Raw genomic sequence first — 27129 nt, 5'->3', positions numbered from 1 at the left:
ATTAGTAATTATATATGATAAATCGATGAACATAATATATTACTTAATTAAATGATTAAAAATTTAATTAATTATCATTATAGTATGACGACTCATGGTATATTAAGAAATGTGAGTGTTTGTAATCAAACTTAAATTAATGATATCAAACACTTAAAGTCATACTAATTATTTAATTAAAGATTCACAAATCATATTAATATTAATATTCAGTTTGATTCTTTTGTCACAATTAATGTTAATTTAACTTATGGGCAAATTCAAAAACTTCATTTTCACTCTAGTAATTATAATATTATATAAATTATTTTTATTAATTCATAAATATGATAGTATGAATCAAAGTTTAATGAGTGTCAAAGATAAGTGATTAGTCATTAATTTATTAAAATACAAAATCAGAACCACCTTCTAATTGTGTATGAAACTTTTTCTAAAATAATTTATTTATTAGTAATTATATTTTATTTCTCTTTTTAAAAATAGATATTATAATGTTAAAGTTTTGAGGGCATGTGATTAAGACTTAAGAGGATAAAAATATTTTAGATTCGTTAATTATTTGATTAATTAAGTGTATAATTAGAATCAAGATCCAATTAAAAGTGTTTTAATGTTATTAACAATATTATTTTTAAATAAAATAATATATTTGATTGAATAATATTTACTTCAATTATCAAGTTCTAAGCATATCTGTAGTAAATTAGTAATTATATATAATAAATTGATGAACATTAGTATACTACTTAATTAAATGATTAAATATTTAATTGACTTATCGGAAAATTCAAAAACTTCATTTTCACTCTAGTAATTATATTACTATATAATAATTGTATTTTTGGATAATAAAGTTCACTAAAATTTAATTCTCAAAATTAATTCCATAAATATACTTTGATGTAAAATTTAATATATATATATATATATATATAAAATATTTCCATGGATCTGTGACTGTGATTGGACAAATGAGTAATAAAAATTGAAAACTACTAATTGCTCGTTTTCTTAATTTTTGGGGGTGTATTGGTAAATCATTAAGGTTTACTTGTCACTTTTTAAATTAATAGGGGGTAATTGAAATTTTATAGGGTACCCAGGTAAGTAACCGAAGATTTTTTAGATAACGTTAGACAATGAAATCAACTGAAGCCGTGTTGCAGTTGTAAACGCTATTGTGAAAGGAATAGTCGTACTACTCTATTCCAATTGGGTCCACTATAAATCCTTCTAATGCTCAAAACAGAACAAAATATTCATGAACTGAGTAATTAATGCGTTGATTGTTCAACAATGAGATGGTCTTCTTGTTGAATAGTCTGATTGTTCGATCATTACAAGCAAAGAAAAAAGATTATAAATTTAACATTGCGTGGATATTGAACCTTTGATCCACAGGATTTCTGAAAAATATGCTACCTTGCTTGAGGAGAAAATTCTGAATCCAGATTAACGCTGTCTAATGTGTAACGGCCTTCATCATTTCGAGCAATTTCTACAGCAAAACACTCTTTCAATCCCATCACTACCTCAGTCATGGTAGGCCTTTCAGACGAAGTGTTAGATGCACAAGCTAGTGCGAGTTCCACAGCTTTCCATGCAGAACTAGTATTAAAATCATCCCCTAAATGTGGATCAACAATATTTCTGATATCCGCTTCTGCAAGCTTGGATCGAACCCATTCACTTATATGAACATTCTGTTGAGATATTTTTGCAATCACCGCTCGGTTTGAAATTATCTTTAAAAGAACAACTCCAAAACTATAAACATCACTCTTTTCATTCATCCGGTTGTACATAGAGCACCTGCATTGAAAGCAAATTATAATATAAATTTCCATTTCTCTTTCATTCTGTAATTTGGAAACATTATATCAATAATTTGAGAGAAAACCAATAGTATTAACCAAGTACATACTCCGGATCAATGTACCCTGGGGTACCAGCAAGATGCTCAGTCATTATATTAGTACCACTTTCAGTTGGAAATATTCGGGATAAGCCAAAATCAGCCATTTTAGCTTCTAACTTTTCATTCAATAAGATGTTTGCAGGCTTCACATCTCTATGGACTATGGGTGGCTTACAACCATAATGCAAATACTCCAATCCTACATTTCAAATATAATGGTGTTTATATATATATTAAGCATCGGAAAATGAAAAATAGTAATAACTCATTCAGTACTCATTAAGATTAACCTTGTGCAGCGTTCACTGCTATGCGCAATCTATCTTCCCAACTCAAGATGTAGTCATCTTTACCTGTGCATCAAAATCAGCAGTGAATTTATCACATTGGGCGATTCAATAAATATACTTGGAAACATATAAAGGTCAAATGGTGTGCACGCTTGCATAAATATTTAGGACAAATTTGAAGTAACCTGACAGATAGTTTTCCAAGTTTCCCTTGGCCATGTACTCATAGACAAGCCCCATATACGTGTCTTCCATGCAATATCCAATAAGGGTTGTCAAGTTTTTATGGTGGACTCTCATCAGGAGCTTAATCTGTAATTCAACGCATATATGAAACAGTAAGCCATGGGAATTTCCTCACAATTTGGCATAAATTATTACTCTGCTATCGCATACCTCTGCATGGAACTCTTTGCAACCTTGGGCGGATGATGGAGACAGCATCTTGACAGCTACTTCAGTGTGATCCAAGTAGCGATAATTTTCATCCAGGAAGCCATAATAAACTGTTCCAGATCCTCCTTTACCAAGAACCCAGTCGAAGTTTTTGGTAATCGATAGAACATCTGAATATGTAAATTGCCGATTTCTTGATTCAAAAGAATCATTTCTACCTTTTAACTCTGTTTCCATCTCCCCAATAACTGAAAATAAAAGAAGTTTATATCAAGACAATAGTCAATTGTATCCCACAGTATATGTGACTATGTTACATTTTTTATATATCGAGTACTGACCTTTCTTTTTCCTCGTTTTTAGGCTGAAGAAGATGGCCAACGCTATCATGAAAGCGGAAAATGTAGCGAGTGATGCAATTACTGGAACAACATATTCGTTTTTCGTTTTCTCACATGAAGCCGAGAGACAAATATTTGGATTTTCGTCCCCATTTGCATCAATTGACCGACAACAAAAAAAGAAATGATTAGAAATAGTGACAATCTCCTACATTACCAGAAAGCAATCTCTTTGTTGAACAAAATAAATCACTATCCCTTTGATTTGCTGAAAGTTCAACGCCACCCAAAGGTCTCTGTTTCAAAGTTTCAGAATATTATATATTTATATTGGATGGATATTAACTGCAGAGAGTTTTGTGATGTTTTCTGAAACTATTCAGGGGGGTGATATTTTAGAAAACTCATGAGATCCAACAAAATTACCCTCATTGGATGTTTACAAGAAGAGGCAAACCTTAAAGTAAGCAACCCTCTGTTCCATCTTTCCCTGTGTTCACCTGGAAGTGATCCTCTGAGATTGTTTCTTTTTAAGTTTCTGGAAAGTTAGACAATAAACATGAATAGCTAGCCCCTTATTTGTCCTATTAAAATGTTACCACTTTAATAACGAAGTAATTAACTCACAGGTTTCTCAAAGATGGCAGTCGAGATAAAACTTCAGGTATTGTTCCACTTAAGCTATTGTCTGATAAATCCCTGTAAATTCAATTTCTATTATGAATATTTCTTACTTGGTTAATGACAGAAGAATTTATACTTACAGAGATTCTAGTAATGTCAGTTCAGAGAAATGTAGCGATATTTCCCCAGTTAATCCACTCGAAGACATGTTCCTATTTAAGGTTCAATTGTTATTAAAGAGATTGTGACATAACTAAGATAAAAATATAACTCCTGTGTACTTATTGAAAGGCATAATTAGACTTACAATGATACGATTCTGGGGGAATAATTATTCTCGTAGCTGCAGTTAAGGCCATCCCACCAGTAACCTTTGGGGGCACATGGATCTCCTTGCCAGTTTCTTTTGACACCGTATGTTGATTTTATATTAATAATAGCACGAACTAAGATTTTCAAAAGTTCAGAAGAAAAGAGGAAGTGTTATAAAGAAAAAGAAATTCACACCATATGCATGTAGTGATAAGCATATGTTCAGTAAAGCATACCATCATTTTGGTCTGTTTGCAGTTGCGAGAATTGTTTTACCATGTAGATTTCAATGGCATTCATAATGGGTGGAAGGTCCGATGTCTCAGTTTTATTGAGTTTAAGCCGGACACTTCCAGTTCCTTGTGTCACTGGTAATGAAGTGAAAACAGTTTCTGGGAGTAACTTATGAGTAACAGGTCCATAAAAGGGCGTCTCATTTAGGTAGAAGTTGAATTCTCTGATCTGGTTGCCTAGAAGCTCAACTTCAGCCAAGTGAATGTAAAAATAATACTTGGAAGTTGGATCATTGGAATAATCCCAAGTAAAGAACATGGCTTCACTGTCATTTGTTGGTGTGCAAGCAGAACCCATTACAACGGTTGGTGGTTGGAAAGCGTAGCATTCAGAGCCTGCGCATCAACTGGGAATGTTTGGCTTAATGTTTCCCGCTCAGGGGAATTTCTGGGCATCCAAATGCGATCATATTTATCATCTTTGTACCTAGTGAGACAATAAATCACTAATTATAGAAACACAATACCTTATACCTCACACCATAAATAGAGATCAGTAAATGTTTCACCTGACTGATTGATTGGTTGTAGAACAAAAATCATAACGTCTTTGGAGTAGAAGTGAATCAGACAGACTCGCAGTGGTGTAAATTGCACTATCCAAAAAGCCTAAGCTCTAGCGATGATATGAACGGTGTTCCACGACCCGTATTAACAAGACAGACAAATATATAATTCGTTGAAAGCACATGAATGATCTCCGCCGTTACACTTGTAGAAGGGTTTTCTGGGTCCAGTGTCACAGTTCCCCAGAGATTAACTCCCAGATAAAGATCAAACTGTGGCACACTATTCTGGTTGTCACAGTTCCCATACATGAAACGGGCTCTGATTAAATACCTATTATTCTTTCCTTGTGCAGGATATATGGTGTAACAATTTCTTATACCTTCAGGGAAACTTCTGACATTGTAAAATTGCCGTTCAAGGTCACTGGTCTGGAATTCGGATAATATACTTCGATTTATTCCACCATGGGTGAAGTTCACACCTGAAATGTACTTTATGCCAGTTTTCTCATCATCATAGCCCGAACCTTCTGGTATTCCACAATCTATGCTAATGAAGCCTAAGAAAGTGACACAAACAAAGAGTCAAACAGGTATAGCTAATAAAATTCTTAGATAAATAGAGACAGGGTACCGGATTTTGCAGCATCAAACTAATTATATTTCTTAAACATTAAACTTGTAACTTCGAATGCAAATTTCAAATTCCATGAAGCATGATCAAACACTATGGAGGCAATAACTAATTTTCAGAAAGCAAAAGTTTAGAGGTTCCTCAGCGTGAATCAATACAGCAAGAGTGAAAACTGCAAGCAATGCATGGTGGAAAGTCCTTAACCCCTTCATATCCCTATAACTTGTTCTAAGGAAAGTTAATGTATACTTATATTTATATATACCCATCACTGCTGAAAAAAAAAAAAAAAAAAAAAAGATTTCATGAGTTACAGTCAAATGTCAGTGTAGCAATGAGAAAATGTAGTAATTATCAGGATGGTCATCAAGTGTGAAACAAGAATTTCGTCAAGTGTTGAAGCAATTGCTAAGAACCTCACAACAAACTGAAAGAAAAAGTTGATAAGTTAGCTCTATATTCTCAAATTCAATGAAAAATTAGCTTTTGAAAAAGAATTTGTATTATGAATAAAGTAGACCGTGGGGGCCGTGAGCGTCTCTCGTAAGTTTATGCATATTTTTCCGGCTGACTCTTACTCCTTACGGCACTCAGTAGACCTTTATATCTTCCCCGAGCTAGCTGTCGGGCGTGTTCATGAAGTACAAGCTGAGCCTGTTAAGCCCAATGATATTTTGCTGGAGCAGTTCACTGTAGTCCAGGTAAATTGAAGTTTAAAAGCAATGAAATGTGAGAAACACACGGTTTTTCTGCATTTTTTTCATTGTGTTCATCTTCTTCTTTCCTTTACATTTTAGTTAAAACCAACAGAGCCTTTTAGTCTAAGGTAAGAAATTAGCAAATTATTAAATATAACCTTCGTCAAGTGTTAAAGCAATTGCTAAGAACCTCACAACGAACCGAAAGAACAAGTTAATACGTTAGCCCTATAGTCTCATATTCAATGAAAAAATAACTTTTGAAAATGAATTTGTACTGTGAATAAAGTAGACCGTTTGGGCGGTGAGCGTCTCTTGCAAGTTTATGCATATTTTTTCAGCTGACTTATATCCTGCCACGAGGTAGGTAAGATGTAGAAAGTGGCTTAAATAGTGCAAAGGTGTGCTCACATGGTTTTTGGTTATGTTGGGCGAGAAATTTAAAATCAAAATTGAACTTGGTTTTTTTGACATCCCTAAATGATGAGATCGAAGTTAAAATTTAATGAATGAAGAAGCCAAAGGGAAACATGAAGTTCAAGGGATTAAATTAATATATTTGTACACAAAACTTAAAGTAGGACCTGGGGTGGCTGCCTGTATATATGTATGTCTGCCACTATATTGAATGTGATGTATGCAGTAATATAGTGTGATGATAAAATCATATTTGAAATTATGTGATATATAATTTTCAGTAATGTTAGGTCCACAACCCAATCTCATAATCTTTTTTTATAATCTTCAACATGACTGTTCGTAATTGGTTAGATAGATAGGACCCACAGTAGGTAGACGGAACCCATTTGTAAGTGATCAATTACGAGCTACCATGTCACGAGTTGTGAGAGAAAGTTATGATATTAGGTTGTGGACCTACCAATTTTTGAATAATTTGGACATCAATTGGGCAACTCCTTTAATAAATACTAATATATCTTTAGTTCAACAAACACATATACATAGACTGATAGATTTTTATTAATTAAGGAAAGTTGCAAACAAATTATTCACTGAATTTTTTAAATCCTGTTCTCAATTAAATGACAAGAGTATCACTGTTCTTGTTCATTGAAAAAAAAAAAAAAAAAAAAAAACACTAATGTATGAACAATTGTCAACAGAAGCAGCTAGGATCAAAACCGGCCCATTCAATTATTCACTACCGACATTTTCCGAATTTTTTTTACCTTGCTCCGGGACTTAATACACTACTAAGATTCATACTAATCATCCGATCAACCGAGTCATTTGAATCCATACCAGGGCCCGACTGTGTCCTAGCCATCTCAGAAGCCAAACACTCACTCAACTCCGTCACAACTTGACTCATGGTTGGCCTTCTATGACCAGTAAGAGCTAAACAAGCCATTGCTACTTCAACAGAATTCCATGCAGAATTAACGCTGAAGTCTCCTTGTAATCTTGGATCAATAATGCTCTTTATGTCACCTTTGGCAACCAAAGAACTCACCCAATCTCTAATGGGAATCTTCTCATGCTCATCGATTCTAGCAACTGCTGGCCTGCAAGTTATTATCTCCAAGAGAACGACTCCAAAGCTATACACGTCACTCTTTTCTGTTAACTTGTTTGTCGCATAATACCAAGCAAAGTAGGTATATCAGTAACAAAAACTCAAGGGATTATTAACTGGATAATTTTATACTTAAAAAATTCCCATTTGTTTTGAAGAAACAGATTTAATGACAACATAATATGCTTTTAGCCTGAAAGAGATGGAGCAATTGTTTATTTAGACAATTAATTGGTAGCTAAATTACAAAATGGATGCCCTTTCCTGTAGTTGGGGTAAGAAAAGTTGATAGCTAAATTACAAGTTCCAGGCTGATCTTGAAACCCGACTTACACGCGAGAAGGCATCCATTTTTGTTTTTTTATGCAGAAATCTATTTGTTTTATATGGCAGAAACTTAACCACATGTTAGATTGAAATTATCATGTTATATAGTAGCCAGATCGTTACTATATATATAATTGTGAAATCATAAATATTTTAACCTTTTCCTTTGGACAGATGACAACCTTTAGCTATTAGATTAAATATACTCAGAAAGTCTGTGTTCAGTCGTAGAGAGATACATATCAAAATATCACATTATCTTTATCCATTGGGCTGTAGGTGTTTCATGGCCAGGATTAGATAGAGATACCATTAAACATTTATGCAATTATTTTGTCATTGGGTTTGTAGGATTTTTCATGACGCTTAGGACAACTCCATGTGGGTAGTACCTAAAATAAAAAATAAAACATCTATATTTTTTAATATTTTCAAAAGAGTAAACAAATTTTCCCACCCAATGTTTACCTTAATGACATTTTCCCACCCACAAATATTTCAAAATACCACTTTCCCCAAAGTTAATTTTGTTACTATTTAAAGCAAATTCCTGCGATTCTGACATGAAAATTCTTTCCGTCACCACATTTAACCTCTAGTCTTCTCTCTATAAAACCTCTCTCATTTGACACCTGATTTTTCGCTAATTGTGATCACATAAAGCTAGAGTTCTTGTTTTAGCTGATTTCTATCTAATTTCAGTAGTGAATATTAATCGTCACCACCATTAGATCATTGGCCTCCACTCTAAAAGCCCTTTATCCTGACTCTATAACTGCGAACGTAGCTAAGAAAGTAAAGTGTTTTTGGTATTAACAAAATATAAACTTTGGGTGAAAAGTGTCATTAAAGCAAACCTTGGGTGGGAAAAGTAGTTTACTCTTTTCAAAAACCCAAACCTTGACAACTTTACTAACGTCCCTTTCTTTGAAAGGCCCTTTTTCTAGTATTTTAAACGACAAAACCAAACCCACAGTGGTCCATATAGTATTTATTAATGTTTAATTTTTTAATGAGCATAATGTCATATGGATAAAAAATGTATAAATATATATAAATTTGGTTTAGAAGAGATCTAGTTTTCATTATTATATAATAAACCATTTTTTTTATATAATCATAAGATTAAGGGTGTAATAAGAGAGAATTAAATTATCTTCCCCACAAACTTGATAATTGTATAACCATTATTTTTGTTAAAAATTGGCACCATAATGTTTATAAGAGAGAATAACTTCCACACAAATCTGGATAAGATTGACTGAGTCAGCTATCCTAATATTGACTAAGTCAACTCTCAAAGCCTATACTCATGATATTGACTTTGGACCACTTAGGGTTTTTTCTTATATAAAATAGCTTCCAGTATCTGCCTGTATTACTAAAAAAAATCATGATTCGATCCATTGTTCTAATAAGGGTAACTATTGAGAGAATTTATACTTTAGGGCATAGGAGAATGGAGTGAGGTGAATATACGTGGACCGGACACTTCTGATTAAAAAAAAAGTGTGTAGGCCGACACACTTTTCTTTTGGTTTACTCGATTACCTTTTGAGATGGATAATGTAAGTTTTATTTTTAAAATTTCATATATTATATCTAGGTTGGGTGACAAATTTAAATGAAAATGAGCTGGGTAATTTTTGACATCCCTAAATGAAGGATGAAAGTGTAGAGTTTAATTAACAAAGTAGTCAAAAAGAGCCTGAAGTTTAAGGGATTAAATTGATATATTTCTGCACAAAATTTAATTAGGACGTTGGTCACTGACCTGGCTATATTGAATGTGATGTAATAGTATACATATGTGATAACTAAATAATACGTTCAGAGTTGACTGAGTCTTGGTACCTACCATTGACTGGTGTACCCTCTACTGAAGAGTACCATTGACTGACTACATAAATCTTTAATACCCTACACAGTTGTCATATCAATTCATAAACAAATGAAAGTTTCTGTTATAAATATCTACGGGCTAGGACATAAAGCTTATTTTTTTTTACGTATTTTGATTCATAGATTAATGCATTAAATGGTTGAGATTGACTTTATATTGATATTTCCAAAGTGCATTAATTATGTAAGTGCATTAATGTGAGGATGATGAAATTAAATCTTAATTATCCATACACGTTGTCATAACAATTCATAAATAAAATGAAAGTTTTGTTTTAAATCTATGGTTAGGATTGAAGCTATTTTTTCTAGACATTTTGATCCAATAGATTAATGCATTTAAATGTTGAGATGCATTATATATGAATTTCAAAGTGCATTAATTATGTAAGTTGCATAATGATGGATGATGAAATAATCTTTAATGGCCTATACACGTTATCATATCAATCATAAATAAATGAAAGTTTGTTTATAAATATCTAAGTGTAGGATCAAAGCCTTATTTTTTTTAGGTAATTTTGATCCAATAGATTAATGCATTTAAATAGTTAGAGATGCATTTATATATGATATTTCCAAAGTGCATTAATGTAAGTTGTATTGAATCTCAACCATCTAAAGTGTATGATCCCAATGGCATCAAAAATAACTTCATCATTTAATAACATAGCATTAATTAAGGGGTGAACATGGTAATGATTTACCTGAAATTGGTCGGTAGAACCAGAATCAACCCGAAACCTGGCTTCATCGAGTAGGTTCCAGTACCAATTTTTGGAAGCATCACTATGCGGGTCAGTTTTGGTATCGCTTTCGGTTCTTGCATCGCCTAAACCTAGAATGGGAACCGAGGTTGGGTACTCGGGATGGAACCTGTCTTGGAATTAGGACTGGAACAAAGCATCATTAAAGTATGGGTGTCTATTGTAATGCATATAAAAAATTAAAATGCAATTAAGACACATGGGTACGTGGCGAAGAAGTGGAGGGATGGACTATATTAATTTACTATTAAATAATAAATATTATATAATTTTTAAAATATATATTATAATGTTAACATAAAGTTTTGATTATTAGAGTGTATAATTGGAATAAGGATCTAAGTAAAAGGATTTTAATCTATTAAAATAATTATTTTTGAATAAAATAGTGATTCGATGAATAATATTTACTTCAATTATCAAATTCTAAGTGTATATATATAATAAATTAGTAATTATATATGATAAATCGATGAACATAATATATTACTTAATAAATGATTAAAAATTAATTAATTATCATTATAGTATGACGACTCATGGTGATATTAAGAAATGTGGGTTTGTAATCAAACTTAAATAATGATATCAAACACTTAAAGTCATACTAATTATTTAATTAAGTTCAAAAATCATATTAATATTAATATTCAGTTTGATTCTTTTGTCACAATTAATGTTAATTTAACTATGGGCAATTCAAAAACTTCATTTTCACTCTAGTAATTATAATATTTATAAATTTATTTTATAATTCATAAATATGATAGTATGAATCAAAGTTTAAGAGTGTCAAAGATAGTGATAGTCATAATTATTAAAATACAAAATCAGAACCACCTTCTAATTGTGTATGAAACTTTTTCAAAATAATTATTTATAGTAGAATTATTTTATTCTCTTTTTAAAAATAGATATTATAATGTTAAAGTTTGAGGGCATGTGATTAAGACTTAAGAGGATAAAAATATTTTGATTCGTTAATTATTTGATTAATAAGTGTATAATAGAATTCAGATCCAATTAAAAGGTTTTAATGTTATAACAATATTATTTAAATAAAATAATATATTTGATTGAATAATATTTACTTCAATTATCAAGTTTAAGCATATCTGTAGTAAATTAGTAATTATATATAATAAATTGATGAACATTAGTATACTACTTAATTAAATGATTAATATTAATTGATTACGAAAATTCAAAAACTTCATTTTCACTCTAGTATATATATTTACTATATAATATTGTATTTTGGATAATAAAGTTCACTAAAATTTAATTCTCAAAATTAATTCCATAAATATACTTTGATTGTAAATTTAAATATATATATATATATATAAAATATTCCATGGATCTGTGACTGTGATGGACAAATGAGTAATAAAAATTGAAAAAATATAATTGTTTTTCTTAATTTTGGGGGTGTATTGGTAAATCATTAAGGTTTACTTGTCACTTTTTAAATTAATAGGGGGTAATTGAAATTTTATAGGGTACCCAGGTAAGTAACCGAAGATTTTTTAGATAACGTTGACAATGAAATCAACTGAAGCCGTGTTGCATTGTAAACGCTATTGTGAAAGGAATAGTCGTACTACTCTATTCATTGGGTCCACTATAAATCCTTCTAATGCTCAAAACAGAACAAAATATTCATGACATGAGTAATTAATGCGTTGATTGTTAACAATGAGATGGTCTTTTGTTGAATAGTCTGATTGTTCGATCATTACAAGCCAAGAAAAAAGATTATAAATTTAACATTGCGTGGATATTGAACCTGATCCACAGGATTTCTGAAAATATGTACTGCTTGAGGAGAAAATTCTGAATCAGATAACGCTGTCTAATGTGTAACGGCTTCATCATTTCGAGCAATTTCTACAGCAAACACTCTTTCAATCCATCACTACCTCAGTCATGGTAGGCCTTTCAGACGAAGTGTTAGATGCACAAGCTAGTGCGAGTTCACAGCTTTCCATGCAGAACTAGTATATAAAATCATCCCCTAAATGTGGATCAACAATATTTTGATATCCGCTTCTGCAAGCTTGGATCGAACCCATTCACTTATATGAACATTCTGTTGAGATATTTTTGCAATCAACGCGCGGTTTGAAATTATCTTTAAAAGAACAACTCCAAAACTATAAAATCACCTTTTCATTCATCCGGTTGTACATAGAGCACCTGCATTGAAACAAATTATAATATAAATTCATTTCTCTTTCATTCTGTAATTGGAAACATTATATCAATAATTTGGAGAAAACCAATAGTATTAACCAAGTAATACTCCGGATCAATGTACCCTGGGGTACAGCAAGATGCTCAGTCTATATTAGTACCACTTTCAGTTGGAAATATTCGGGATAAGCCAAAATCAGCCATTTTAGCTTCTAATTTTCATTCAATAAGATTTGCAGCTTCACATCTCTATGGACTATGGGTGGCTTACAACCATAATGCAAATACTCCAATCTACATTTCAAATATAATGGTGTTATATATATTAAGCATCGGAAAATGAAAATAGTAATAACTCATTCAGTACTCATTAAGATTAACCTGTGCAGCGTTCACTGCTATGCGCAATCATCTTCCCAATAGATGTAGTCATCTTTACTGTGCATCAAAATCAGCAGTGAATTTATCACATTGGGCGATTCAATAAATATAATTGGAAACATATAAAGGTAATGGTGTGCACGCTTGCATAAATATTTAGGACAAATTGAAGTAACCTGACAGATAGTTTTCCAAGTTTCCCTGGCCATGTACTCATAGACAAGCCCCATATACGTGTCTTCCATGCAATATCCAATAAGGGTTGTCAGTTTTTATGGTGACTCTCATCAGGAGCTTAATCTGTAATTCAACGCATATATGAAACAGTAAGCCATGGGAATTTCCTCACAATTTGGCATAAATTATTACTCTGCTATCGCATACTCTGCATGGAACTCTTGCAACCTTGGGCGGATGATGGAGACAGCATCTTGACAGCTACTTCAGTGTGATCCAAGTAGCGATAATTTTCATCCAGGAAGCCATAATAAACTGGTCCAGATCCTCCTTTACCAAGAACCCAGTCGAAGTTTTTGGTAATCGATAGAACATCTGAATATGTAATTGCCGATTTCTTGATTCAAAAGAATCATTCTACCTTTAACTCTGTTCATTCCCAATAACTGAAATAAAAGAAGTTTATATCAAGAGCAAAGTCAATTGTATCCCACAGTTATGTGACTATGTTACATTTTTTATATCGAGTCTGAACTTTCTTTTTCCTCGTTTTTAGGCTGAAGAAGATGGCCAACGCTATCATGAAAGCGGAAAATGTAGCGAGGATGCAATATGGAACAACATATCGTTTTCGTTTTCTCACATGAAGCCGAGAGACAATATTTGGTTTTCGTCCCCATTTGCATCAATTGACCGACACAAAAAAAGAAATGATTAGAAATAGTGCAATCTCCTACATTACCAGAAAGCAATCTCTTTGTTGAACAAAATAAATCACTATCCTTTGATTTGCTGAAAGTTCAACGCCACCCAAAGGTCTGTTTCAAAGTTTCAGATATTATATATTTATATTGGATGGAATTAACTGCAGAGAGTTTTGTGATGTTTTCTGAAACTATTCGGGGGGTGATATTTTAGAAAACATGAGATCCAACAAAATTACCCTCATTGGATGTTTACAAGAAGAGGCAAACCTTAAAGTAAGCAACCCCTGTTCCATCTTTCCCGTGTTCACCTGGAAGTGATCCTCTGAGATTGTTTCTTTTTAAGTTTCTGGAAAGTTAGACAATAACATGAATAGCTAGCCCCTTTTGTCCTATTAAAATGTCCACTTTAATAACGAAGTAATTAACTCACAGGTTTCTCAAAGATGGCAGTCGAGATTAAAACTTCAGGTATTGTTCCACTTAAGCTATTGTCTGATAAATCCCTGTAAATTCAATTTCATTATGAATATTTCTTACTGGTTAAGACAGAAGAATTTTTAACTAAGAGATTCTAGTAATGTCAGTTCAGAGAAATGTAGGATATTTCCCCAGTTAATCCACTCGAAGACATGTTCTATTTAAGGTTCAATTGTATTAAAGAGATTGTGACATACTAAGATAAAAATATAACTCCTGTGTACTTATTGAAAGGCATAATTAGACTTACAATGATACGATTCTGGGGGAATAATTATTCTCGTAGCTGCAGTTAAGGCCATCCCACCAGTAACCTTGGGGGCACATGGATCTCCTTGCCATTTCTTTTGACACGCTATGTGATTTTATATAATATAGCACGAACTAAGATTTTCAAAAGTTCAGAAGAAAAGAGGAAGTGTTATAAGAAGAAAAGAAATTCACACCATATGATGTAGTGATAAGCATATGTTCAGTAAAGCATACCATATTTTGGTCTGTTGCAGTTGCGAGAATTGTTTTACCATGTAGATTTCATGGCATTCATAAGGGGGAAGGTCGATGTCTCAGTTTATTGAGTTTTAAGCCGGACACTTCCAGTTCCTTGTGTCACTGGTAATGAAGTGAAAACAGTTCTGGGAGTAACTTATGAGTAACAGGTCCATAAAAGGGCGTCTCATTTAGGTAGAAGTTGAATTCTCTGTATGGTGCCTAGAGCTCAACTTCGCCAAGTGAATGTAAAAATAAACTTGGAAGTTGGATCAATGGATAATCCCAAGTAAAGAACATGGCTTCACTGTCATTTGTGGTGTGCAAGCAGAACCCATTACAACGGTGTGGTGGAAAGCGTAGCATTCAGAGCCTGCGCATCAACTGGGAATGTTTGGCTTAATGTTTCCCGCTCAGGGGAATTTCTGGGCATCCAAATGCGATCATATTTATCATCTTTGTACCTAGTGAGACAAAATCACTAATTATAGAAACACATACCTTATACCTCACACCATAAATAGAGATCAGTAAATGTTTACCTGACTGATTGATTGGTTGTAGAACAAAATCATAACGTCTTTGGGTAGAAGTGAATAGACAGAATCGCAGTGGTGTAAATTGCACTATCCAAAAAGCCTAGCTCTAGCGATGATATGAACGGTGTTCCACGACCCGTATAACAAGACAGACAAATATATAATCGTTGAAAGCACATGAATGATCTCCGCCGTTACACTGTGAAGGGTTTTCTGGGTCCAGGTCACAGTTCCCAGAGATAACTCCCAGATAAAGATCAAACTGTGGCACACTATTCTGGTTGTCACAGTTCCCATACATGAAACGGGCTCTGATAAATACCTATTATTCTTTCCTTGTGCAGGATATATGGTGTAACAATTCTTATACCTTCAGGGAAACTTCTGACATTGTAAAATTGCCGTTCAAGGTCACTGGTCTGGAATTCGGATCAGACAAGTTCAAACCTGATTGATCCTGAGCATGAATCATAAGAGCAAGAGAGAAACCAGCAAGCAAAGCATAGTGGAAACTCTGTAACTTCTCTATCATCCTATCTCTTTTTTATATAGTTTTTTTTTTCTTATGTGAAATATAAGTGGATCATGACTTCATATATATATATATATATATATATATATACAGCAAAGTTAATTAGTGTATCAGTAACATTAATAATAATTAAGGGTATTAATTTAGATTATGAACGACATTAAATGCTGCACCTAAAAAAAATAGACTTATTGTCTGATCAACAAGTCAATATAGTAATCAAATTTCAAGTTTCCAGGCTGTTAATTTAATATCATTGTACTGTACCGTACATATTGGTGTATGAAATTTCCATTCAAAAGACTCCACACATGGGATGGCGAGTTGACTCGTAGTCTATAAAACATTGAACACAAAAGTAATAAATAAAGCGAGTTAAAACTTAAAAGAGAGATCTACCTCTTCAGCAGTGTTAGAAGTTGAATTTGTCCAAATCCACTTGCGCTAGCTTATAAAAATCCACTTGATCAAGAGGTACAAGTACAACGAATTAATATATCGGGAGTATTAAACAATAACCATGAAAAACTGCCAGGGTTCTCCTTAATAAATTTTGCATAAGAACTGAAGAGACTCGTTTTATAATAATTGCACATATAATTATCAATCATAAGATGCATGTATGCTAACTTGATACCTAATAATTGATTGATTTTGTATACACAACAATTAGAAGGTTTTTTTTTTTTTTTTTGGGTAAAAGAAGGCATATCTGTTATGGTCTTTGAAAAAAATCAATAAGGTTTTATATGTTATAGAATTTACAATTTTAACCTCAATTAAATTCATATTGATCTCACAAAAACTTGTATTAATTAACACTTTTTTTTAACCTTTTCTCTCTTCTTCATTCTCTCTCGTTTTCTCTTATATTTTCTTCATCTTTTGATTGGATTACTCAAGAAAGGCTATTTCATTAAAAGTTACAAAGTAAGATGATGCTTATTAAATAAATTGATCGTCTTTCAGACCTTAGCCTAGGTTAGGACTGACAGGGCTCAAACTATTCATTTTGTTTTGCCGTATTGTAACAGAGACACAAATGAGATACTAGATTATTCTAATTAAATATATATTTCTAAATTATATAAATGCAGTAAACTCATCAGGGTATCCTCCTCCTCCTTATGTTCCTCAATTTTTTTTTTTTTTTTCGGCATAATGATCTTTTCTTTTAGTTTTCTTAATTGATGAAAGATCATAAGCTTTGGGTTTTTGTTGAGTTTAATAAATAGGTTTGAAATTAGAAAATTAAATTCCTAGATTTTGATGTGAGTTTTGATTTAATCTTGTTTATGTTGATGTATGAGTTAATTAGTTGTTATTTTAAGTTAGGTTTGATAAATTTTAATTAGTTATTGAGTTAGTTTTGAATGAGTTTAAAGAATTGATGAAACCCTAAATTGGGAGATTTGGTTTAATTTTGATATATATGTTAATTGTTTGATAATTAGAGTTGGATTTAATGAGATTTTATGAGTTTATTAGTTGAATTTTATTGGATTAGTATAAATTGTTTGAAAAGCCTAAGTTTTGAGATTTGAGACTTCGGTTTATAGTTGATGTTTTGACCCCATTGACTAAAAATCTTGACTACGTTCCTGTCCGAGGGTATGTCTCTAGTTTATGTACTCTTTTTTTATGAAATTTATCTTTTCCAATAAATAAATAAATTTTGGTTTGAACGACAGGTTAAAATCTTTCACATGATAGAATAGAGTTTATACAAACTAGTGCATGTCCTGTAAATATTGAAATTAATTATAAAGATTAACGAAAACTAAAAATTCAAACCAGACAAATCAGATACATAGATAAATCATTATGAATGTAGTACGATCGTAGTTTTAATTTTTTTTCAATATTTTTTACAGGATATTGGATCAATATTGAGCTGAGTCAGCAAGCTACCTTATTATTGAGCTGAGTCAGCAAGCAACCCTACTTTGACCTGAGTCAACTTCTCTTCAAGCGATGATGTTGACATTGCCCATCTTCTGCTCTTTTCTATTCTTCTCTTTAATTTAATTTATTTTTATTAAAAAGTCAATTAATATTGTGATGATAATTAAGAAATCTGATTTGAGAAAATTTTAATATATTTAGATTATTGTACATAATAAAGCGCCATCAATGAATCCCAATAATACTGCCGATTCAATTTTAAAATTTCCATTGCCGCTGCCTCTGCATTCACTGGAAATTCCACCACCACTGCCTCTCTATGACTGCAAAATTTAGTCTACTCTAATACTATCTATTTTATTTTATTAACGTGGTATTTAATGCGTGTTATTTAGTCTAAGCACTTTCATCCTTTCTCACATTGTTAATTCCCGTTACTCATTGAACACTCTACAAGTTTAAACAACAAATATGTAGTTAGTAGTCCAAAGTCATTTGAGTTCAAGAAGTCAATGAAGAGAACGAATCTTCTTGACCACCAGGTTACATGTCCACGATTAATTAGAAGGCACTGTTGATCAAATTAATCTATAATTGTTTGATCATTATTATCACATGCAAACTTAATAACATAAATGAACAATTAATAAGACAATATATATCAACAGTATTATACCATATTTTGCAGATTGAACCACTAAAGTCTAAACTTCAACGCTCCACAAGAGCTAGAAAATTTACGACCTACCTCGCCAGGGGAGCAGTTTCAGTATCAATAACAATGCTGTTAACTTTGCATTCGCCTTCATTATTATTCTGAACAAGTTCTATTGCCAAACACTCTTTCAAATCCATCACTACCTCGATCATGGTTGGCCTTGTTGAGGAAAACTGAGATGTACAAGCAAGTGCTACTTCCACCGCTTTCCACGCTGAATTGATGTTGAAATGGTCCCCTAAACGTGGATCAACTATCTCTCTAATATCCCCTCCTGCAAGCCTGGATTTAACCCATTCAATTATGTGCATATTTCGGAAGGATTTTAATACCACTGGCTGGCCGGTGATTATATTTAAAAGAACGAGTCCCAAACTATAAACATCACTCTTTTCATTCAACCCGTTGGACATAATCACGCATCTGCATGCATATATCAAAGTTAACCCTATAAGTTTCCATAACAAAACCTTTAGGTAAATTAAAACAAAGTTGGAGGCATGGTATTACTCTGGGTCAAGGTAGCCCGCGGTGCCAGCAACCGTGGTTGATATAGCAGTGCTACTTTCAGTTGAAAATACACGGGAGAGGCCAAAATCAGATATCTTGGCTTGTAGCTTGTCGTTCAATAAAATGTTTGAAGGCTTCACATCTCTATGGACCATGGGTGGCTTACAGCCATTGTGCAAATACTCCAATCCTACGTACAAAATTCGACATAGAAAATTTTACAAGCAACTAAAAAAATAAAAAAACTGATATCTTGGGCAAATATTTAACTCACTAACCCTGTGCAGCATCGACTGCTATTCGCATTCTTTCTTCCCAACTCAAGATATACTCAATTTTACCTGTCAATCATCAATGCAAAATTTTACTAAAATTATGTAGAGAAATTTCTATTTATTCCAGCATAAATTTTCATGTGGTGATGATCATGCACGTTTGATAATATAAATGTTTGACCTGACAAATGTTGTTCCAAGGTTCCCATCGGCATGTACTCATAGATAAGACCCATATTTTTGCCATCAATGCAGTAACCAACAAGTGCAGTCAAGTTTCTGTGATGAACTCTCATTAAAAGTTTTACCTGCAATATTTCGAAATAATGTTAATTTCTTCATGATTGTAATTTGCATGATGAATGATGTTTTATTATGTTGCACGGATACCTCTGCATGGAACTCTTTGTAACCCTGTGCGGATGATGGAGAGAGCATTTTCACAGCTACTTCATTATCCCCAATGCAGCCATGATAAACTGTTCCAAATCCTCCATTTCCAAGAACCCTCGTGAAGTTGTTGGTAATTTTTATGACATCAGAATATGCATATTGCCGATTCTTAGATTCAAATGAATCATTTTGATTTTCTAATAGGATTTCTGCCTTCCCAACAACTGATAATAATGTCAGAACAAGTTTAATTGGTAACTTGGTAAGTATCTATTAAGAAATTAAAACAAGTGTATCCTGCATGATAATAAAAATTTCCTACATATACAATTTTTATGGAAGTCTTACCATTCTTCCTCCATGTTTTAAGGCTGCAGAAGATAGTCAATCCGATAATGACTGCGGACAATGTTGCCGCAAGAAATGCTACTAGTGGAGTAACAACCGAGTTCTTGTTTTGGCTTGAAGGCGACAGCGTATTATTTTGATTTAAGTCGTCCATCCTTTCATCAATCGATTGATAATAAATTAGCAGTAAGACTTGAAATAACAAACATAGATATATATAACATAAGTAATTATATTCATACAAATTATATATACAAACTTTATAAATTAATTTAATATTATTCTTTTATTATCACATTATTGATATCCATTTATTAACTAGATTTGACTTTTTTTTATGAACTTTTTTATTTATTTAGTGATATATCAGTTTGAATTACTCCTTTATTGTCATCTAAGTCATCTTCATTGTTAATTAGGGTGGATTATGAGGAAGAAACTTCATTTTGTTGACAACATTTTCATTCCATTTTTTGGTATATATTTATCCTACTACTTCACTTTGCTATGCTAGAAGACCATCCGATAAAATTAATGGCATATGTTTGTACACAAATCAACTAATCTCCAAGGACACTAAAACTATCAACCAGATAAGAGCTTCAGTAGTCACCTTTATTAGTCCTGGGAGAAATCTAACTCAACAGCTTATAGAATTTCCTTTTACTCTTTTACCATCACGCCACCCAGTGATGGTTATATACTAAAAATTTTCTTTGATTAAATAATTATCATGATTTAGTAATAACCACCACTCTTTAATTACCAGTAATGTTCAACAGAATACTGCTAATGAAGATTACTTTAAGTTAAATATAAACATTGTAATTAGTTTATTTTCACATGTCTTCCTTGATGATCTGATATGTGTATAGTCTGGCTGTATATAAACTTTGTATAACTGTTGTACAGAGCAAGGGATAGTTAATATACAAGAGACCATTTTCTCTGAAATATTTGCAATCTCTATTTGAACACCAAAAATAAGTACTCATGATCTACATAATTCATTACCTAAATCTTTGGTGATGGTGTATGAGAAAAGGCAAACCTTAAAATTAGTGATCCATTGTTCAACCTTTTCTCGAGTTCCGCTGGAAGTGATCCTGTGAACTCGTTTCCCTTTAAGTTTCTGGAAAGTTAGATAAAAACATGACTCGTCCCTTCAATATAATTTGTCCTATTAAAAATTTTCCAAATTTAAGTCTATAAACTTACAAGACTCTCAAAGATGGCATTCGAGAGAAAAAATCAGGCACTGATCCACTGAAGCTATTATAAGATAGATCCCTGAATTCAGCGATTTTCGTTCATTGTCAGTGGTGAGAGAAGAAACCAAGTTCAAGTAGTTCAATATTGGTAAATGTACGATTTACTATTTAGATTTTAAATGTAAGATAGAATGGTCACAGATGTTGAAGTGATGTCAAATTCGCAAAGGTTGGAGTTATCTGTCCAGTCAATCCACTCAAAGACAAGTTCCTAATCACGTGTTCAAAGCATCATACAATATTACAATTTGCATCTCTTATTGTAAAGTTCTTTTATGTTAAAAAAAAAAAAAATATTGAAAATATAAACTTACAAGGAAATGATTCTAAGAGGACTATTGTTCTCCAAGCTGCTGCAACTAATGCCTTCCCAGAAGCAATTTTTAGGGGCGCAGGGATCACCTTGCCAGTCCTTTTTTCTCACTTGATAGGTTTTTTTTATACTCATCATAGCATTCACTGAAATGTTCAAATATATACAAACAAGTGATAAATTTGGAATAAGTTTCCAACTTCAAAAATTTATATGCGTAGAAAAAAGCACAAGTTAGGAAAAACATACCATCATTTTGGAGTGTTAACGGTTGCGAGAAATCTCTTACCCTGTAGACCTCGACGGCATTGAGAATGGGTGGAAGGGTTGAATTTTCAGTTTTTGTGATTTCAATCTTGATACTTTCTGCTTTCAGTGGTCCCGAAGGGACTGTCAATGTGGACAAGTATTCTGGCCTATAAGGCCCATAAATTTGTTCCCCGTTTTCGCGCAAGTTGAATTCTCTGATTTGGTTGCTGTGTAGTTTCTCTATTTCGGCAAAATACTTGTAAGAATAGTATCGGTAATTTGGATCTGCTGACAAATAGCAAGAAAAGACCAAGCTCCCATCATCGTTATTTGGTTTGACGGCTGTAGTCATGACAGAAACTGGTGCTCGGTAAGGGGCATCATTCAGAGTTTGGGCATCAATATTGTTAATCAAGGGTCTCGATGTTTCCCAATCAGAAGTGATTTTGGGCGTCCAAATGCGGTCATATATATCGTCCATGTATCTATTCAGGGCATCACTTAAAATCATTACTTATGAAAAAAAAAAAAAAGCCTTATAGTTCACTTCACAAATATGATATCACACAAAAAGTTTCACCTGACTGCTGGTTGATCAGGATTAGAACCCAAGTCAAATCGTGCTAGGAGTGCAAGGGATTCAGTGGACGGATTCTCTGTCTTGTAAAGCGAAGTATTCAAAGGCCTAAGCTCTAGAGATGATATAAATGGTACTCCGAGGCCTGTATTAATAAGACACACAAATATATAATCTGTTGAAGGAACATGTATGATCTCCTTGGTTAAAGGGCTGTAAACATGGTCCAGATTTATTGTCTCCCAGAGACTACCCCCCAGATATAGATCAAACTGTGGCGTTTTATTTTTTCCGTCGTAGTTTCCGTACATGAAACGGGCTCTGATCAAATACTTACCGTTTTTTCCTTGAGTAGGATTCAGGGTGTAACAGTTTTTTTTACCTTCTGGAAAACTTCTCACAGTATTAAATGGATCTTCAGAGTCTTTGCTGAAGAATTTGGGATCTACACTCCCTGATAACCCTGTATCAATGAAGTTTTCATCTGAAGTGTACTTTATACCATTAGCAAGATCAGTAGAGTCAGGACCTTCTGCTTTCCCGCAATCTATGCTAATGAAGTCTGAAAGAAAGATAAAGAATTAAGGCAAAAATAAGGCTCAGTTAGAACTTAAATTGCCAACTATATTGAACTTCATACAATTTACATATAAACTTTACATATGGCAGTTTCAGGTTACAAAAATCGGGTTTGGGTAATTGGTAATAGCAAAATCCGAACTAATTATACAGAAAAGTTCAAACCTGATTGATTCTGAGCATGAATCAATGCTGCAAGAGTGAATATCGCAAGCAGAGCATAGTGGAAGCTCTTCGACTTATCCATCATCCTCTTTTTGAGTTTCTTTCTTCTTAACTAGGTGAATAAGTGGATGATTATATATATATAAAGCAAAGTAGGTATATCAGTAACAAAATCTCAAGGGATTAATTTAACTGGATAATTTTATACTTAAAAAATTCCCATTGTTGTTGAAGAAACATGATTTAATGACAACAATAAATATGTCATTTTAGCCTGAAAGAGATGGAGCAATTGTTTTATTCAGACAATTAATTGGTAGCTAAATTACAAAATGGATGCCTTCAGCTTGCCCGCATGTTGGGGTAAAGAACAGTTGATAGCTAAATTACAAGTTTCCAGGCTGGCTTGAAAGATCATTGTTCTAAACCCGACTTACACGCGAGAAGGCATCCATTTTTGTTTTATTTATGCAGAAAATCTATTTTGTTTCATATGTGCAGAAACTTAACCACATGTTAGATTGAAATTATCATGTTATATGCATAGCCAGAGTCGCTTACTATATTATATAATTGTGAAATCATAACTATTATAACCTTTTTCTTTGTGATCAGATGACAAACCCTTTAGCTATTTAGATTAAATATACTCAGAATGGCTTGTGTTCGAGTCGTAGGAGAGATACATATCAAATTACACAATTATCTTTATCCATTGGGCTTGTAGAGTGTTCCATGACCCTAAGGATTAGATAGAGATACCTATATAACATTTATGCAATTATTTTTGTTCATTGGGTTTGTAGGATTTTCCATGACCCTACGATTAGACAAACTCCAATGTGAGCTAGATACCTAAAATAAAAAATAAATCATCTATATTTTTTTAATATTTTTCAAAAGAGTAAACAAATTTTCCCACCCAATGTTTACCTTAATGACATTTTCCCACCCAAAATGTTTCAAAATACCACTTTCCCCCCCAAAGTTAATATTTTGTTACTATTTAAAGCAAATTCCTGTCGATTCTGACATGAAAATTCTTTCCGTCACCACCATTTGAACCTCTAGTCTTCTCTCTACAAAACCTCTCCCATTCCGACACCTGATTTTTCGCTAATTGTCAATCATCATAAAGCTAGAGTTTCATGTTCTTAGCTGATTTTCGACTGATTTCAGTAGTGAATATTTAATCGATCACCACCATTAGATCCATTGGCCTCCACTCTACAAAGCCCCTCTTATCGTGACTCCTAGTAACTCGACGAACGTCGGCTAAGAAAGTAAGGTGTGTTTTGGGTATTAACAAAATATAAACTTTGGGTGTAAAAGTGTCATTAAAGCAAACCTTGGGTGGGAAAATGTAGTTTACTCTTTTCAAAAACCCCAAACCTTGACAACTTTACTAACGTCCCTTTCTTTGAAAGGGTCCTTCTTATCTAGTATTTTAAACGACAAAACCAACACCACAGTGGTCCATATAGTATTTATTAATGTTTAATTTTTTAATGAAGCATAATGTCATATGGATAAAAAAATGTATAAATAATATATAAATTTTGCTTTAGAATTTGAGATCTAGTTTTCATTATATATATATATATAACCATTGTTTTTTATAATATCATAAGATTAAGGGTGCAATAAGAGAGAATTAAATTATCTTCCCCACAATACTTGATAATTGTATAACCATTATTTTTGTTAAAAATTGGCACCATAATGTTATAAGAGAGAAATAACTTCCACACAAATCTGGATAAGAATTGACGTAAGTCAGCTATCCTACTATTGACTAAGTCAACTGCTCAAAGCCTCATACTCATGATATTGACTTTGGATCATCCTATTGGGCTTTTCTTCTACGTAAAATAGCTTTCAAGTGTCTCCGCAGTCTTGGGTGTATTACTCAATAAGTCATGGATTCGATTCACCTAGGTTATTAATAGAGGTAGTCACTGAGGAGATTTATCTGACTATCAACTTTAGGACCCTAAGAGAATAGTTGAGATACACGTAAGCTGACTCGGATACCTCCGATCACCAAAAAAAAAAAAAGCGTGCAGACCAACACAACTTTTCTTTTGGTTTTACTCTATTACCTTTTGAGGATGGATAATGTAAGTTTTTATTTTTTTAAATTTCATATATTATATCTAGGTTGGGTGATAAATTTAGAATGAGAATCGAGATGGGTAATTTTTGACATCCCTAAATGAAGCAATGAAAGTGTAGAGTTTAATTAACAAAGTAGCCAAAAAAGAGCCTGAAGTTTAAGGGATTAAATTGATATATTTCTACACAAAATTTAAATAGGACGTAGGTCTACGCTGACTTGGCTATATTGAATGTGATGTACACTAAATCAATACGTTGATGTTGACTCAGTCTTGGTACCCTACCATTGACCGGTGATACCCTCTACACGAAAGAGTACCATTGACCTGCCTACTTAATGTGCTGGATGATGAAATTAAATCTTTAATTACCCTATACAAGTTGTCATATCAATACGTTGAGAGTTGACTCAGTCTTGGTGCCCCACCATTGACCGGTGATACCCTCTACACACCTGCCTACTTAATGTGATGGATGATGAAATTAAATCTTCAATTACCCTATACATGTTGTCGTATCAATTCATAAATAAAATGAAAGTTTTGTTTAAAATCTCTACGGGTTAGGATCGAAGCATTATTTTTTTTGGACGTAATTTTGATCCAATAGATTAATGTGTTTAAATTGTTGAGATTGCATGTATATATGATATTTCGAAAGTGCATTAATTATGTAAGTTGCATTAATGTGATGGATGATGAAATTAAATCTTTAATTGCCCTATACACGTTGTCATATCAATTTATAAATAAAATGAAGGTAAGCCTTATTTTTTTAGACGAAATTTTGATCCAATAAATTAATACATTTAAATAGTTGAGAGATGCATTTATATATGATATTTCCAAAGTGCATTAATTATGTAAGTTGTATTGAATCTCGACCATCTAAAGTGCTATGGTCCTAATGGCATCAAAAATAACTTCATCATTTAATAACATAGCAGTAATTAGGGGTGAACATGGCTAATGGTTCTACCTGAAATCGGGCGGTATAACCAGAACCTACCAGAAACTGGCTTCATAGGATAGGCTCCGGTACCAATTTTTCGAACCGTCGCTATGCGGATCCAGTTTTGGTATCGTTTTCGGTTCCTACATCACTTGAAACCTAGAATGGGAACAAAGGTTGGGTACTGGGGATGGAACCTGTCTTGGAATTGGGACTGGAACAAAACGTCAGTAAAGTATGAGGTGTCTATTGTAAATGCATATAAAAAATTAAAATGCAATTAAGACACATGGGTGACGTGGTGAAGAAGTGGATGGGATGGATTATATTAAATGCTATTAAATAATTAAATAATAAATATTATATATTATAAATATTTTTAAAATCTATTTTATAATGTTAAACATAAAGTTTTGATTTATTAGTTAACTAATTAAGTGCATAATTGGAATAAGGATATACGTAAAAGTATTTTAATTTTATTAAAATAATTATTTTTTAATAAAATAGTTGATTCGATTGAATAATATTTACTTCAATTATCAAGTCCTATATATATATATTAGTAATTATATATGATAAATTGATGAACATTAATACATTACTTAATTAAATGATTAAAAATTTAATTAATTATAACATTATAGTATGACGACTCATGGTATATTAAGAAATATGAGTGTTTGTAATCAAACTTAAATTAATGAT

General features: G+C 32.6%; 1 protein-coding gene and 1 pseudogene across 1 annotated transcript; both read right to left on the bottom strand.

Moving 5' to 3' along the window:
• Positions 1-1421: 1421 nt before the first annotated feature.
• LOC116127342 lies at positions 1422-10613 on the bottom strand (annotated as a pseudogene).
• Positions 10614-18698: 8085 nt separating this feature from the next.
• On the bottom strand, positions 18699-23434 carry LOC116127341 (senescence-induced receptor-like serine/threonine-protein kinase). The gene is made up of 14 exons (XM_031412990.1): positions 23353-23434; positions 22612-23170; positions 22032-22516; positions 21784-21928; positions 21609-21680; positions 21417-21488; positions 21250-21330; positions 21109-21164; positions 20199-20456; positions 19848-20074; positions 19639-19765; positions 19461-19523; positions 19183-19372; positions 18699-19095 (listed from the first exon to the last, which is right to left on the bottom strand). Exons 1-14 carry the CDS (start codon positions 23432-23434, stop codon positions 18699-18701), a joined length of 2814 nt encoding a protein of 937 aa, XP_031268850.1.
• Positions 23435-27129: the final 3695 nt, after the last annotated feature.

This window comes from Pistacia vera, unplaced genomic scaffold (assembly GCF_008641045.1).
Source record: "Pistacia vera cultivar Batoury unplaced genomic scaffold, PisVer_v2 Contig190, whole genome shotgun sequence".
NCBI classification, from domain to species: Eukaryota; Viridiplantae; Streptophyta; class Magnoliopsida; order Sapindales; family Anacardiaceae; genus Pistacia; species Pistacia vera.
The sequence above is the reverse complement of the archived record's forward strand: the minus strand, read 5'-3'. Positions and strand labels throughout refer to the sequence as shown.